The sequence below is a fragment of the Accipiter gentilis genome, chromosome 20, assembly GCF_929443795.1.
Source record: "Accipiter gentilis chromosome 20, bAccGen1.1, whole genome shotgun sequence".
NCBI lineage: Eukaryota > Metazoa > Chordata > Aves > Accipitriformes > Accipitridae > Astur > Astur gentilis.
The window spans coordinates 15,551,672-15,568,470 of record NC_064899.1 but is presented as its reverse complement, the minus strand read 5'-3'; the positions used below and the strand labels follow the sequence as shown (position 1 = coordinate 15,568,470).

The 16,799-nt window shown below is 38.8% G+C and overlaps 1 protein-coding gene across 7 annotated transcripts in view; it reads right to left on the bottom strand.

Moving 5' to 3' along the window:
- Positions 1–16,799, bottom strand: part of FARS2 (phenylalanyl-tRNA synthetase 2, mitochondrial) — a 248,615-nt gene that overhangs the window by 97,392 nt on the left and 134,424 nt on the right. For all 7 annotated transcript variants that reach the window (XM_049823810.1, XM_049823813.1, XM_049823811.1 and 4 more), the window contains one exon: positions 5,671–5,831. In XM_049823810.1, coding sequence (XP_049679767.1) covers positions 5,671–5,831 — 161 coding nt within the window. The remainder of the gene's footprint in view (positions 1–5,670; positions 5,832–16,799) is intronic.

Sequence of the window (16,799 nt, the reverse complement as noted above, 5' to 3'; positions counted from 1 at the left end):
AAAAGGAGTTTCACAATGTTCTGCAAAGTATACAGACAAACCTGAGATGATATACAGCACTGTAAAGGTTTTATTGATGTTCATTTAAGATGATCTACCTAAGTCACTCATAAGAAACTCAACCTTCCCAAAGTCATGCCAATAAAATGTTTATGCTACACCATCATCTATTCTCTGTTGTACCTCCACATGCATATACACACATTATATATCTTCAATTACAGTAAAACTAATTAGACAATAAATCACAGTTGAGGCTGTACCTCATTTGTTCAGACATCCAAGTTAAATTTACATAGTAATGGTTGCGTATTTGCCTTTAATAGATGCACTATTAGAAAGTAAACATAATAAATGAATAACGATTTAAGCATGGAGTTACCTAATCTTGATGAAAAATATCTGAAAATGTAGCAGCCAGTGAATCTATTTTTTTTTTAATTGGAAAATAAAGATAATTACAGACTAGGAAGATAAATATAAATTATATGTAGTAGCATACTAATGATGTATCAGACAGACCCACCCTGTGCAGTGAATGTAATAAGATCAAACTGGTTGAAATGGCTGGCTTATACATTAGATGCTCTCCTTCTCAAGCATGGAATAAAGGATATAGACTAAGATGGTTTAATTTGCAAAAGTTTCCCCTTGGACCTGCCAGTGACTTTTATTTTCAGCATCTTCTAAAGCTTCAGGACAAGCTATATGTCTCCCAGCAACAATCAGGTATGTGCACAGGGATGATGACTGTTTCAGAAAACTGAAAAGTGCACAGTAAGGTAAAAAAGTTGTACTGTGTGAGCAAGAGGGCTAACATACATAGCAAATAGTGCAAACTGGACTACTGGATAAATCCTTTGTTCTTAGAATAGGGGTTTAATTCCTATGACACAATGAGCAAAGGCAAATGGGAGAGAGTGAGGTCCAGCCTTTACTATCTATCTTGCATAGGATAAAAATGAGCCCACTTTGATTTCCTTTCCCATATAAGGAATCACTTCTTTCCACACAACTTCTTCTTTCTGAAGATACACTTCTTCTCATCTCTACTAACCTTGACTGTTCACTTTTCAAAGCTGAGACAGTCCCTTACGTTAGGGCCACATATACCATTCTGGCTACAGCTGTGCCGGAGGTGAACAGTGTGAATTCAAGCTACTTGACAGCTCTTCTCAATCCACTGCCAAAGGTTACTAGCCCCTTAGGTCTCCCAGCAGAGCTGCTCTAGGAGCTTTGTCTATCCTGGTGCTATCAGAATGATCCTGGTTAGAAAGTCTATTATTTTGAGTATTGAAGCTAACAGGTTATTATGAAAGAACTGAGTTTGGAGAGACTGCATGTGCCAGCAGATACAAGGAAGGAACAGCCCCTGGAGATGATGAAAGGGGGTGGTAAAAAGTAGATGGTGCTAGCCTTATTGCAGATACTGCAGAAAACCACAGATATTGGAGAAATGAGGAAAAGAAGAAGAGAGCAACTCCCATAATCTCACAAAGGGAGTCTGCAGTAGGTGCAGACCTGCAGAATCTGGATCAGATTCCCTCTGTACCAGTGCTTCCCTTGAAACAGCATAAACATGCTTCTGCTTGACCTCAGTCTGGGCTACAAGACTCATCTGCAATCGAAATAAATAATTATTTAAAACAACAGCAGCCACAGCCACCAGCAGCATCAAATGAAAGTGTCTTTGTGAGGACAGAATGCATCAGGAGTCAATTGACATGACATGTTGCTTGCTCACCATGGCAGTGAAATGATGGAGTTTCCAGGAACCGTCCTGCTGCCAGAGCCCATTCATCTTAATCAACACCTCTAGGCACACCACACTTCATCTGAACTGCGAGTGCCTTCCTTCCCTAAATGTCATTTCATTTTTGTACCTGTTCTTGAGAGTTGTCAGCCCATGGACACATCTTTTTTTTTGTAAGAATGCTGGCTCAGCATGAACTAGAAAGCGATTACATGCAACTATGCTCAGAGCCCTGACAAACACAGTCGTAACACAGCATAGGAGATCAGATCCAAGCCATTTGTGTCATTACATTACGCCCTGCAGGTGCTTAGTCCTTCCTGCCCTGTCTGTCCTCCCTGCCCTGTCTGTCCTCCCTGCCCTGTCTGTCCTCAGCCTTTCATTTCACAGCCTAGGAAGAAGCCCTACACAAGTGATAGAAGGCAAGGTACCAGCCTCTGGTGCCCCACACTGCTGTGACTTGTGTCAAATTATAGCTTGAGTGATTTGGTAATCCAAATCAATGCAATAATCTGATCTGTGGGGAGCAGCACTCTACACTGTTGTGCTGAGTGGCCACAATGGTACAAGCTCTGTCAGCTTTTCCCACCAGCTTTTTGAAGCCTGTATGCATATATTGAGCAACTGATGACACAGGGAAAAGTCTGACACATTCAGGCTGTTAAAAGGCACAAAACATATACTTTAAGTCCCAAGAAAATGCTTCAATTAAATTCCATTTTTGAACAAGAGTATATTTAGCCTAGCTATTATTAAAGGTTACGGCTATGTAGTGTGGACTTCAAGTATTTGAAGAACATTTTAATGAACAGAAAGAAAAATATTTATGTTGGTGGCTAATATTCAGATTATAAGAAAGGATGGGGGGAGTATCCAAAGGTTGAGAGGTCTGTCTCAGTTAAGCACATAAAGGATGGACATTTACGCAGGCCTTCTGAGGCTGCAGGATTCAATTTGTGTAATGAAAGGCTCTCAGAACACCTGATCTGTCTTGGTTCAGTTCAGTCAGGCTGAAAAGTACTGCATGGCCTTGCATGCAGAAAATCTGACACTTTTTTTTAATATCCATTGAGATTTCTTACATCAACACTGGAAGACGGGCTAAAAGTTTTCTTTCAAATATGATATGAATAAACCATGTGATTCATTAATTATGACTTTTTAGCAAGTAGACAGGTACAGAGAGTCTGCTAACTTGGTTTTACAGCATACCTGAAAAATAACACAGAACAGAAAGAAAGGAAGAAAAACTGGCTTATTAACTCCCATCACCCAAGATCTTATGGTAGCAGCAAAGATTATTTCACAATATTCTCATTCAAAGGGTTATTAACCCTTTAAAAAGCAATGCCAGTATGTACTAGATGTACAGTATTGAGCTTGAAAAAGCTCAATGTAAGATACTAGATGAAAGGTGGATACAGACTTCCTTTTAAACAAAAAAACAAGCTTGCCTCTAGTCTCTTATATTCAGAGACAGAGTTTAAAAATATAAACTAAGAGTTAGAGAGAATTATTCTACCAAAACTGAAGATGGGACATCCAAGTGGTGTGTGTATATGTTTGTGTTAAAAGGGAAAGGAAAGGGAAAAAGGAAAAAAAAAGTAAAAAATGAAAAAAAAAAAAAAAAAGAAAAAAGGTTCCTAAGAAGCACTTGATACCACATCAAAAATCTGTTCCTAAAACATTGCCCATATCCCTTCTTTAGAAGAAAGAAAGAAAAGATTGAAAATAATCCATCTTTCTACGTCTGCTGTCCTTCTCCCATACGCCTCATTCTCCCAATCTGTATACTCTTCATTATCCTATTTGTTGGGATATAACAACTGCCAGCACATTAATGTGATAAAGCAGTAAGTAATGGCCTGGTAATATTACTCCAGTCTTTCCCTTTGGTCCAAGTTAGAGCACAGTGGCAGCTGACAAGTTCTCTTCCTTGAAGTCTCCCACCTATTGCATCATACCTCCTGATTCATGTTATTACTTCAAAATGTATTTCACCAGCAAGCCTCAAATTCACGACTCTCTCTACAACATCAGTTCTGGGTTGTAGAACTTTTCTCCTTGTTCCAAGTTGAACCAATGCCAGCCGAAACCAATGCTGCTCAGCAAGAAGAAATGCTTAAAGACCTACTAAGTCCTTGTCACCACTCTCCTATTGATGACACCGACAATTACCCAGCAAAACAGTGCAAAACTATGTGCTCCTAGTGACTCCTACTCAGCTAAGGTTACCAAATAGCACCAATTTAAAAAAACAAAACAAAACAAAAAAACCCCACCAATTTCTTTCACTTTTAGATTCCTAGAAATCCTGTCCTTTCCTCTGAGTCTACCCACAGTAACCTATGCCTCTGTCATCTTCAGATTCATTCACTACATCTGACTTTATCTGAAGCTGTACATGACAATGATACATAACTTGGAGAAGCTAGACACCCAGCCCTCTCTTTGGCTCACCTTCAAAATCAGACCATATCATTCTGACAATCTGGGCCTTTCCTCAAAAACCCAATTTACTGCTAATATCAGTTTGAACCTTGGATCCACAATTTTAAAGCAAGCAAGAAATCTCATCTTAGTTCCATCAGGGATCAGATTGCAATCTATAAACCAAGCCACAACCTGTGCTCTTCAGGACCAAAGCCAATCAGAAAGATATGGGCTGAAAAGGAGACTTGAGCACTCCTTATTGAAAAGAACAACATTCTGTAGGAGATTAGGGAAACCTACAAAGCAGACCTACCTTCAGAAACAGTGGCAAAAACTGATCTTCTTTCTGTAAGTGGTAACTACAATCTGAATACCCTAACACCCATACCACCAAAAAAACCCCAAAACAAAAACCCAAACAAACAAACAAACAAGCCCTAACCAAAAAACCCAACCCACCCCCCAAACCTATCCAAACACTATTTTGACTTTTCGGCTTTACCACAGAAGATATGCCAGTATTGCCATGAATTAAAAAATGGATGCCGCTACTGATTTGATGTGGAGACTGCTCAAATATCATCTAAGCATTATCACTGTTGATTTCCCTTTTTATATTTTCAATTCTTAAAAAAAAAACATAATCAAGCTGCTCACAAAGCAAGTAAAATGGTAAAAGGCAGCAGCAAAAATGTTTTGCTGCTTTAGCACTTCAGACTTCATCAAGCATCTACACAGCTATGTTAGCTCAACTCCCCCAAAGGCTGGTGATACCACCTGACCTGTACCTTCCCGTGCTCATGCTGAAGAATGTCACGGAAGTAGCATTTCCACTCAATCTAGTTATGCTTGATTACTTTGCAACTACAAAAAGTAAAACAAGGTTGCTAACTAGGAAAATCACCTCAGTAGAGGAGTTACAAGAGTAAAACAAGCTGAGCCTGCGCTCTCCACCCACTATCACCTGGAGGAAAGAGCTGACATATTGAAGGTGGTGAGGCACATTCACGAAGCATTTTGCCAAAGTTTAACAATGCAACTCACATTTACTTCAAGCAATATAGAGTGAAAACAATGGGAAAAATCGGGAATGTGTTATGATATTTGAATGCTCAGCATAAAACACAATTTTATAATGAAACAGAACTATAGACACAATACAAGAACACACCAAAACCAGATGCAGCCCTAAATCGATCCCTATTCTGGACAAATTTAGAAGTTAAATATAATATGCTTAAGTATTACTCAGAACAGAAATATTCACTGGGCATCAGCAGCAATTCACAACATTATCTGGTTGAAAAAAGTTATCATCAAAAGCTAGATTTTATTGCGGTATATCAGAGAATCATGATAGCTGTAAAGCTGTTGCTTTAAAACCTACTCTGTTAATGGCACAGAATTTTAATTATGTGATATTCTCTAGGGCTATACACACTTCTTACTGACAGAAAATTGTTATCATTTATATATTATTTTACCTGGAATTTTATTTTTTGCCAAATGTGAGGCACAATAAACTGTTTCAAGAAGCGTTCATCTTCACTCCAGAACAGTCGGATGTCAGGGATATTGTACAGGATCATGGCCAGCCTCTCCAAACCCAAGCCAAATGCCCAGCCAATTTTATCCTGAGCACCAGCTGCAATAAACAAATAAACAAGATAAAAATTCAAGAGCTTAAGTTCACAACATGAAAAATTGCTGATAAAATGTTCATCTATTTACCAAGGGAAAAAAAAAAAAAAAAAAAGTGAAGTGGCAAGACAGAAAAGCCTATAAGTAACGGCCAAATGAAAGATTTAAAGACTACAGGACAGATCCTACTTCCATCAAAGACTGCAGCAAGACTGGGCACATCACAGAGTCCAGGAACCAAAAGTGATAATAAAATAAAGCCACACCCTTGGCAATTTGTGTCCAAAGTTTCAGACAGACTTTGAGAAATGCTGCATAAAGCTATACAGCACTTCCCTTTACTATCTTTAGAGCTGAGCACTTCCACACCTGACTCGGTTGTGTTTTATAAGACATGTAAACATGAATTTCCTGTTCAGAATATTTTACTTGGGCTGACAGATCAGGCCAAGCCTATGCAGCATTAACATCACTACGAACATTTGAGAGGATCAAAATTGCCTCTTTTGAGGCATCTGGCAGAAACAGAGCAATGGGATGTGAGATGCTGTCACATCAGCATCACGCCTCCAACCAGGGAACTCCTGGGCTGCTCTCCCTGGGAAAAGCCACTGCTCCCACATACACAAGCCTCTTTCATACAGCACTAAATATAAAAAGACAAGAATATTTAATACAGAAGAGCTGTACAGATTTTAATGACACAACATTTCTGTCAGGAAAGTAAATATTCATACCTTCCTTCATTTACAGGGCAGGAGCACTGCGTCATTAAACAGGGATTTTTTCGACACCAAGAACCAACTCCATGTTTAGCCATCATCCTACTGGTTTTAAAATAAGCTGAGCCCAGCAACTCTGGAAAAGGCTCAAAGCTTTTTAAAACTTAAACAAATACCTAAATAAACACACTTATGCTGAAATGATGTGTGACAGTCTTGACTCTTCACCATCAGCACTGGCACTGTGCTGCTGAGTCATATAATATCACTGTACATCTCACAGCTATCCAGCTAGACCAAGGCCATACCTGCCTCCCCCAGTATTAATTTAAACTCTAATTTTCTGGGAACTTTGAACTCAGCAACTTCCTCACCATCACGCAGGAGGCTGGAGGCAGAAGTCTACTTTCTGACCCCTGTCTCTGCTACCAGAAAGGAGACAGCTCTGGTTATTTGGGGGCTGATGACATCCTGAGGTATGCTGTCACATTCCATGCTGAGACGAACAGTCCAGAGTCCCGTTTAAATACAGGCAGGCATAACAAGCTTGGGAAAAGAGACACAGTCATCACTTTGATTCTTTTAATTAATTTGAGCCTGCCTATTTCCCTGGAATACCAAGTCCTTAAAAGAACCCCTCTGTGCCTCATCTGCAACCTCAGCAGTATTGCACTGCCACAGGAATTTGGTCAACTTCACAAGAGTACTTCCCAGAGGAGACTGGATATTCTGCCTTGTCCCTTCTCGTGTGCTCATAGGCAAGATTTTGCACTTTCTGACCTCTGAAAGTAGTTTATCAACTGAATTGTGGAAGTCCTGAGAAACAGAGGACTGAGGGTGAACTCAAAAGGTACCTCATGGCAGAGCTGCTCAAACTAGTTTGCTTAGACCAACCAACAGACTTTGAGCTAAGTCAACCTAGGAAACTTACAATCCATGCTACATTACATGAAGAACTGCGTTATTTGTTACTGTGGACTGAGTTATTTTTAGAGAAAGGACAGTGACTACACAGAATGTATTGAAATTTGTGTTTGGGAGATTTTGAGCTTAAATGTAAGCCACAAACTGTTTCTCTTCCAAGCTGAAAGTACTATTACTCTCCGTACTCCAGTATTTTAAAGTAATTATATTTTTATGGCTATGAAGAAGGGAAGATAATTCATTGCAATGATGTTGCTTGCCTAAATTTCCAGCTTGTCTTTCTTAGATCATCAATTCCTGACTCGGTGACAAAACTCCTATTCATTTCAAAAGTGCCAGACTTTCACATACGTATGGGTACTTTTGTAGACTGATAAACACAGTCCACCCTCTTCTCCAGAGGTAAAGTAGAGCACCTGGAGCAGTATCTATGAGGGTTCCGAATGGCCACTGCTTAATCATCAGTGTTAATTAACTCACTGATGCTCATCTAAGTATACATGATGGGGTTGATGACCCTCCCTCCCCACATTAGTGATGATTACTAGTAGATTGGACGGGGGAAAAAAAGGATATAACAGAAGATGAGCAGTATGGGTATATATTCTGATAAGCAGAGCTTTACATTTAAGATTTGTGCTTTTTTAATATTTTGATGTAAGAATGGTTTTTGTTGTAACTCTTTTTACTCAGACTTTATAACTAATTGATTTGCTATGCACTTTTATTCTGCAAGGAATGTTTTGATTTTACATCAGAAATTTTTGTGTTTGTTTATTTTTGTTTTAGGAGGACTGGGACACATCACAGGTTTTTGCACTATCTAGCAGACAAAAAGTTCTTTACCCAGCTATCTGCTTAGCAGCTCAGAGCACTGTCATCTGAGATATGAATAAACACCTAGTTGCAGAACTTTTGGATGATCCTCGTACAATTAACCTCCAGACCTCAAACTTCTCAAGTGTCAATAGTCAAAGCCATATCAGTGAAGCATTCCCTCTACTCAGAAAAAAAAAAAAAAAGGGGGGTGGGGGGGGTGGAATTCAGATCATTATAATTCCTCCTCAAATTGGCACTGGCAAATCTCCACTGCACTTTGCATCTTCAGTTATTTTGCCTCTGATCTCTTCTCCAACTTCCTATTTGTATAGCTCCAAGTTAATGTAGCATTGACTTAAAGCATCTGAAGAACTACCTTGGGGAACTCAGCAAGACTAAAGCACTCTTCTAAACATATTTCTGACTGGAAATGACCAGGTGGCTTAGAAGTTAAATGCGCAGTTAACCACCCTGTTGAGTGAGAGTGCAACCCAAAGCTTTTCACAGCACGTATATATGAATACACTGAATTTTGGCAAGTAGTATGCAAAGAAGTCAAGTGAACGTGAGTCAACATGACAGAAAGAACGAACACAGAATAGCTTTAAATGTGGCAAAAACCAAGTTGACATTCTGATGAGAAGACCTGGCCAAAGTGGCAGATTCCAGGGACCTGGTGGGGCAATCATAGCATCACTGCTTGAAATAACACAGCCCAATGGATAAAGCTTTCCTGACACACAAGCCTTCCCCAACTGGCCCTCAAAGTTTTGTATGCTGCCAGGGTCCTGCTGCCTCATGTGAAAAAATTGACTACCCACCAGATGAAAATTGCTGGAAGCTTTGCATGTCAGGTAGCCAAAGATGGAAAAGGAAAGGATAAAATGGTTTGACTGGTTTCCCACATGGGGCTGAGACAGTCCAACCTGACTCCAGAATGTTGCACCATCGCAGCTGTGTCTTACAAGGGAGCTCAAGAGTCCTTATTTTCCTTGAGAAGTCATATCTATCTGTCCTTCTTTTAAGCTTTGAGCCCAGATGAATCAGTTCACACTTAAATGTAGACCAATCAAGCCATTCTCAAAAAAACATTGTTAAATGAAAGCTAAATTTGATCAGTCGGGATGGGAAGCTTCGTAATTATCCACTGAGGCATATATAATGACCTGCCAGAACTCATGGATTATATCCCACTGAATCGACAGAAATACCCAGACAGAAACGTTTACCATCTCAAAGAGTGTGAGGCAAGACATTTTGCACTGTACAAGATTTTTAAGGTGTTTTGCAATGCAGTGTTAGGAACAGGTTGACAAAACTTTTTTGTTATACACTTCAGTCACACTTATTTTTATATCTATGCTGGCTTTTATTTAACAATTTTTGCTACTCCTGTAAAACTGCCAATAAATAAATCTTTCTTTCAATAGAGCCTAAACTGGGTCTTCAAATTGTTATACTCAGCAGTTACTGAGAAGCAAAAGAAATTAAATTTTGATCTTGGATTGAGGCAAAGTCAGGAGCATACAACAGACTGAATACAAGGTGTTCTTCACAAAATGCCCCCAAATTAATATACCCAAAGTGCGTGTACGTGAAACCTGGGATGAGTTCCAGAAGCAAAGACCTGAATTTGATCTCCTGCTTTCCCTGGACCAAACCATGGCTGTTAATTCAGGAACTAAAATGGTGGGGAGAGGGATGAACAGATTCTCAAGGACAGACAGACTACACATCACATTTTATAAAACAAATCAGTGCTTTAACTATATAGAAAGTAAGTTATAGACATAATGAACATGTGATGACACAAAACATCAGGAATTCCTGAAACAAAGACCTATGCCCACGTTTGAGCTCTTTGTGATTAATGGACAACTTATGAACAAGGCTTTGAAAACCAGCTTCTGCAAAAGAAACATTTACTTATCGCAAGAGACTAGGTATGCATATTCTACATGATGGCCACAGCAATGAGGTAAACCATGTTTACCTGTGTTAAAAATAAGCAATTTTAAATTATTTCCTACTCCAGATTAAACTCCCATATGTCAGGAGTCAAAGGTTTTACATGAAAAAACATACTAAGGTGTATAACACAGAAGAGCTTCTGAAAGTACAAGGTCAGGTGGCTGGGATGTTAAGCAACTGAGGCCAAAAAGCTTACTGAAGTTTCCTTCTGAACTGCTCTCTTCAGCAAAAGCAAAAATCAAAACCATCATATTATTCTCTAACTCTGTTAAATTGATGCATTCAGGGTCCCGTGTGCAATTCAGTTTAAATTACCTCCTAAAATAAGGACTTGGCTTTCAGACTATGCATGCTAAGTAAGCCACTCCTCAAGAACTCAAGAAAAGCAGTAAACATTCAATTATGCCTATTCTGTGGAAGAAGAACTTATCTTTCTAAATCTCATATGTGGAATAATTTTCTAACAATAATAGTCACTTTGAGACCACAGCTTTGTCTCCTGGGTCAGACTGATCTGTTCTGTTTGCTTCACTTGAAAACTAAGCAAAAGAACTTTAAAGGCTTTGATTGAGTTTTTAATATGTATGTTTATTTTTGTTCCATAATCAAAATAGCTGGGTATATACTAAAGGAACAGCCTTTTTAAAAAATTTCTACCCAGGGAAGCCATCCACCAGATTCAACTTTATTCTAATATGTAATTAACATATATTCTACCATTTTATCAATATTTTACCAGGCCAAATAGCTGGGAGGAAAATGCTTCTGATCAGGAGAAATGGATGACCAGAGCAGAAGAGGACAGGAAAACTAGATTAGCAAGAAGAGAAAAGAACGAACCAAAGCAACAAAAAGGAAGAACTTCCCCTATTTTTTCCCATGTCAGACTGATACTTTTATTTTCCAATTCTTTTATCTTTCTGCTTCTGAAATTATGAATTCCTCAGTCCTCCTCCCCTGCCCCTTTCCATCTTCCTATCTTTGCGCGTGTCAACTTCTGACATTCCCACAAGCCCTCCTAAGCATTCACAACAAAATCAATGACAAACCCACCATTAAACAGAATCTTACCTTAAACTTCAGATATTTTTCCAAAGTTCATAACCATACACTGTAATAACATTCAACCTTTCAAACTGTAGAAGATAAAGTATCCACTTAACTCCCAAGAGCAATACAAGATACTAGTCATTAACTACCAACACTTTTATGGTATATGGTCTTCCTTTTTCTCTGTACTTCAGTCTACATATCTGAACAAATGGCTTGCTTAGTTTTTGAGGTTTTTTGCTTTACCCCTGCATATCTCAAGACTGGACATTCTCCAGGGAGGACAGCGCAATTTTCTGTCCTAATTTATGTCACAGAGCAAAAAATGAATTGACTCGTTTGGTCTATTTCCCCTGGCTCTGCCTGCGGGCTCCGATATTGCTCTTTTGTTCTGTGTATGTAAAACCAAATTCCAATTCCTTTTGTAATGTTTTGTTCATTCAGGCAAAGTTGGATTTTGAGGTTTTGGGTCTTCTAATACTGTAAATCTTCCTACACATTGAGGCCATGTAGATTTGGAAAAATAAAAGCTATGAAGAAATACATGAGGGGCTGCCACTTGGCAGAAAGACCAAGTCTACATTACAGTTCAAAAATTCAATTACGAATCTCCTTTTTTCTGGGATATATAAGTACAGATGGACAAATTCACTCCATATGTATTCATTGTCCCCAGATGCAACTTTCTTGTCAAAATTTCACCAATACCAAAGCTGATTGTTTAGTGTCTTACAAAATCATCTTTTCTTCCAGAACAACAGGCAGAGCAAGGAACAAGAACACAAAGACTATCACAATGCGATACAATCTTCAAGAGATTAAGATATCCTCAAAAAATACAGATGAAGCTGTTTATATATCATAGCATAGGATGCTATCAGCATCTGTTTGATATTCCTGTTCAAAAATCAGAATGGCCTGAAGACCTGTATATATTGAGGTTAAAAACTTTGTTCAGCTGATAGCAGCACAGTCTCATGGTTACTCTGAAAGCCTGACACTGCACAGTAAATTCAACTTTTACAGGCAGGGACTAACACCACATTTTGTGTTTCTACAGCACCTACCATAAAGAAGCTTTGGGCTCATGACTGGGGTTCCTTGGCTTTATAATACATAAAAATAACAGACAGATAAGGTTAATGATTTAACTACACTCTTCTGTCACAAACTCATTCTTTGGAAGAAACTCATGAAAAGCCTCACGATCATGTAGGCATCACTTGCCTTATAACTGGGGTTGGGATAATAGTCCTTCCTTTCCCAGAATGATTTAGGTAAGACACATAATAAATGTAAAACATTGAATTTCAAAATAGTAGTTCAGCATTCTGATGGTAAAGCTATAAAAAGATTTCATATTGAAGCACAGCATATATACTCAAACACAATCATAGAATCATTGAATCATAGAATAACAACAACAACAGTACAATGACAATAATAGTAATAATAAAAGAATTGGAATATACAAAACAAGTGATGCACAATGCAATTGCTCACCACTCGCCAACCAATGCCAAGTTAGCTTCAAAGCAGCAGTCTGCACCCCCCAGGCCAACTCCCCCCAGTTTATACATTGGACATGACATCCCATGGTATGGAATACCCCTTTGGCCAGTTTGGGTCAGCTGTCCTGGCTGTGTCCCCTCCCAGCTTCTTGTGCCCCTGCAGCCTTCTTGCTGACTGGGCATGAGAAGCTGAAAAATCCTTGACTTAGTCTAAACACTGCTTAGCAATAACTGAAAACATCAGTGCATTACCAACATTCTTCTCATACTGAATACAAAACATAACACTATACCAGCTACTAGAAAGAAAATTAACTCTACCCCAGCTGAAACCAGGACAAATAGTTTGAAAGGTGTTTCTCACTTTTGCTTACAAAGGGCTCTTCAAAGTGTGACTGGCTTCCCAAGCCATGCTTGCTTATTGATCTCCAGTCTGAAAAAATCTGACCATTGCATATTCCTGGGCAAAATAATTTCTGTCAATAGGTCTCGTGCTATTCAAAGACATGGATATGTTTTTAACTATATAATTACAGGAAGTAAGTACTACAGATGAGATCAGACACTTCCAAGTGGGGTTTGCAGACAACACCACAAAAGGACCCTCTTGCATTTCTCTCTACATTACTCCTGAGCATAGCATTTCCAGTTGGCATCTGTCTACCTGGCCACTTGCAAATATCTTTATCTGCACCTATGATATACCTATGGATGCTCAACTAGTCTCCTGGTACATTTTGTACACAAGGCATGCATAAAAGGGAAAGTATACAGCTTTAGCACTAATGGATACCTCAGGAAACTCAATTCTGTGCCTCAGGAAAAGGCATAGTGAGCCATGACCTGCTCTTCTGCCTGGGCCTAAAATCTCCTCCGTTTCCCTCTCTCATGCCTATGTTCCAAGGAAGACTAAGATGGAGCAAAACCTGAACATACGAATGAGTTTCTTTAGCTTGTAGTGCACTGCTTGACTTCTGTGCGGCCACGACCCTTTGAACTGCACCACCTGGGAAAGGACCTGAGCTGTGCCTAACCCCACGCCTGCTCAGGGACACTGTGGAATGGTACCTCCATGCCCAGCACTCTTCTGGGGCAGGAACTGAAGGGCTTCACTGAAGGCAAACCAGTTCTCCCTCCTGCTCAGTTCATGTTTTGAAATTGTACCTGGTCATTAACAACTTGATGGCTATTAATGTATTGTCTTTGGATTTGGGGAATCTTCCAAGAGGAAGCAGAAATACCTGCAAAAAACAGTTGAGCAGAAGCATAATTCTGGGGGATGCCGTTGGCTACTTCACCACTACACATTGCTAGGTATCTGGTCTAAGCCAGTCCCTTCAGCTCTACTATAAATGGGGAGAGAGAATCCCAAATAATTATACACTCTATCATAAGACATGTACAGACAAAACACTTAACTTTTAGACAGGTAAAGCAGATTAGATAAATTTGATCCTACGTGCCCATTTCAGCTTCAATTTTTATCATGAAATAAGCATTCCTGTTTAATTACAAGGAAGAGAACAAAAATCTTTCATCTCAGAGTAATCACCTCACATTAATTTGCCTTTTTGGATTTCTTTCTCGGATTTCTTTTAATTAGTTTCATGATTTCTAGTAACCTCTTTTATGATTTAGGAATTCATATGACACAAATACAATGGAACTTACATTTTAAGAATTCTCCTGTCCTTATCTCCCTCTTCCTGCACTGCACAAAGTGCCTGTAGCCACTTTTTTAAAATTTATAGTTTATTTAATTTATTTTAAATCATCTTATTCACCAGTAATACTACAGCATCACAGCCAGACCTCCATGCTCTTCTTGCTTATGAGCAGAACATTTAAGTTAGTGACTATTTTTAAAATTAACCTACCATCTCGATATGAAGGAAGTGACAAAAAAAATATTGAAAAGGAAGTAATTGTTCCTTAAAGTTCGAATTGACTCTTTTTTTTCTCTACTTCCTGATTTGTCAGAAATCTACTGATTTCTCACAGCAGTGTGTTTATTTCTGAAAAATAATGATTTCTTAAAAAGTGACATAAATTATATTACAATGTGGCATAAAGTGGTTGAAGGAGTTTCACACAATACAGTATTACCAGCTTCTACACTATTGCAGTTGGAAGAAATGTAACATTGTGAAGTCCCATATAAACTATACAAGAAAAGCTTGGGAAAAGACACAAGGAGAGGTTTTGCTTGAAGTCCTTGAAATAATTTGTGGAAGCACCTTAGCTGTACATTTTGCAGACACTTCTTGCCCACTCTTGGCATGAAGCTGACAAGGCAGGTAAAAGATTATGGAAACAGATGCACAAGCAATAAATAAATACAAGTGAAGCAGATTATGCTCTGCAATTCTTTCTAGCAAAACAGCATGACTAAAACAACCCTACAGTAAATGAAATCAATAGAAAAGGAAAAGAATCTTACAAGAACTAGCTTTTCCCTCCAGGACTACTATCTTGGCAAGATATCACCTCTATTTTATACATTCAAAATTAAGTTTATATGTAGTCTTTCAATGTACACTTTTAAATCCCCCTTTTATACTATGTATCTCTAATGACATTTCCTAGCAAAGTGTGTCAATAGCAAAATGTCCCATTTTACACGCAAGGCTGTTCTCCCAGACATGATGGGCATCCAGGGAAGTATATGCTTTGCTAAAATGAAAACCAAAATATTACCTTATTAGACAACAGCAATGTGTCCCCAACACAGTGAACTGGTAAAACTTGTTTTTATTTGGAAGGCTTGAAGAGATTCTTCTTAACAATGTACCTTTCCATCAGCAAAAGGCCTGTGTCAGAACAATTCCAGCAGCAAGAATTTGGTTCTGCTGGTATGAAGTATGTCTACAGCACACCTACACTGGCCGACCTCCCCTATAGAGGGCTGGGGAGTGACACACACAGGGTGTGTGTTACACTACATGATGTTATACTAAGTTACTGATACACTGATGATGTCCAGCTGGTGCTGTACATGTGCTTATGTAAACATGTTAGCAACCCACAGACAACCTCTTGATGTATTACTGGAGTTACAGCTGGCAAGTAGAGTTATACCACTAACAGCCAGCAATGAAGGGAATGCTCATTGCGAAAGGACGGACTGCAGGATAAACCCGTAACTACCCTCTCCCCAGGTATATGTATTGTATAGAACAGTTTACTCCCTTACAGAAGGACCAAAGCACAAAACAGAACAGCTTTATTTACCACAGAACAGCTTGCTTTACCTTTGAAGGAGGAGGGATTTGCCTCAGAAAACATATTCAAAGGCGGCAAAGACTGCCACATAAAGCACTCCAACTTCTACAGCTGCTTGAAAAAAGCCCATGATTCTCCCACTATGTTCACATAAACTCTCAATTATATCTAATATTTTGTATGTGTAATAATTATAGAGGTATATAGACACAGAATTACTCTACAAAACTTGTAATTATATTACACTGATGACTCATAAGAATATGATATACAACAGAATATCTCCATTTTTCAGTTTTCAATTTAAAACAACCAGGAAATGGCTCACAAAAGTGAGCCTTAATACAACATTTGGTGTTTCAATGAAACATTCAGATATTCTGAAATGCTAGAATTAAGGTTGCCTGAGGAACACTAACATGCTCTCATCTTAGAAATACATTATGATGCTGTCTTCATTGAGACAAACAAGTATTAATCTTTCCACAAGACTTTGCTCTGCTCAGCACAGAGAAGAGGCAATGGTTAATGATCCCTGTTTGCTTTCCATGCGTCGCTGAACATGTACCCCAAGTGCCTTACACACTGAGCAATATTCAAGCAGAGCTCTGAAGACACATTCTTTCTTTTATGAGCTTCCCAATGAAGCAGTCAGCTCCACAATATTTAAACGCCGGAAAAATATTAAGGACTTTTTTTTTTCTTCCAAATGCCTCCATGAATTGAGGAAGTATTGCTGTCTCCTGTATTGCA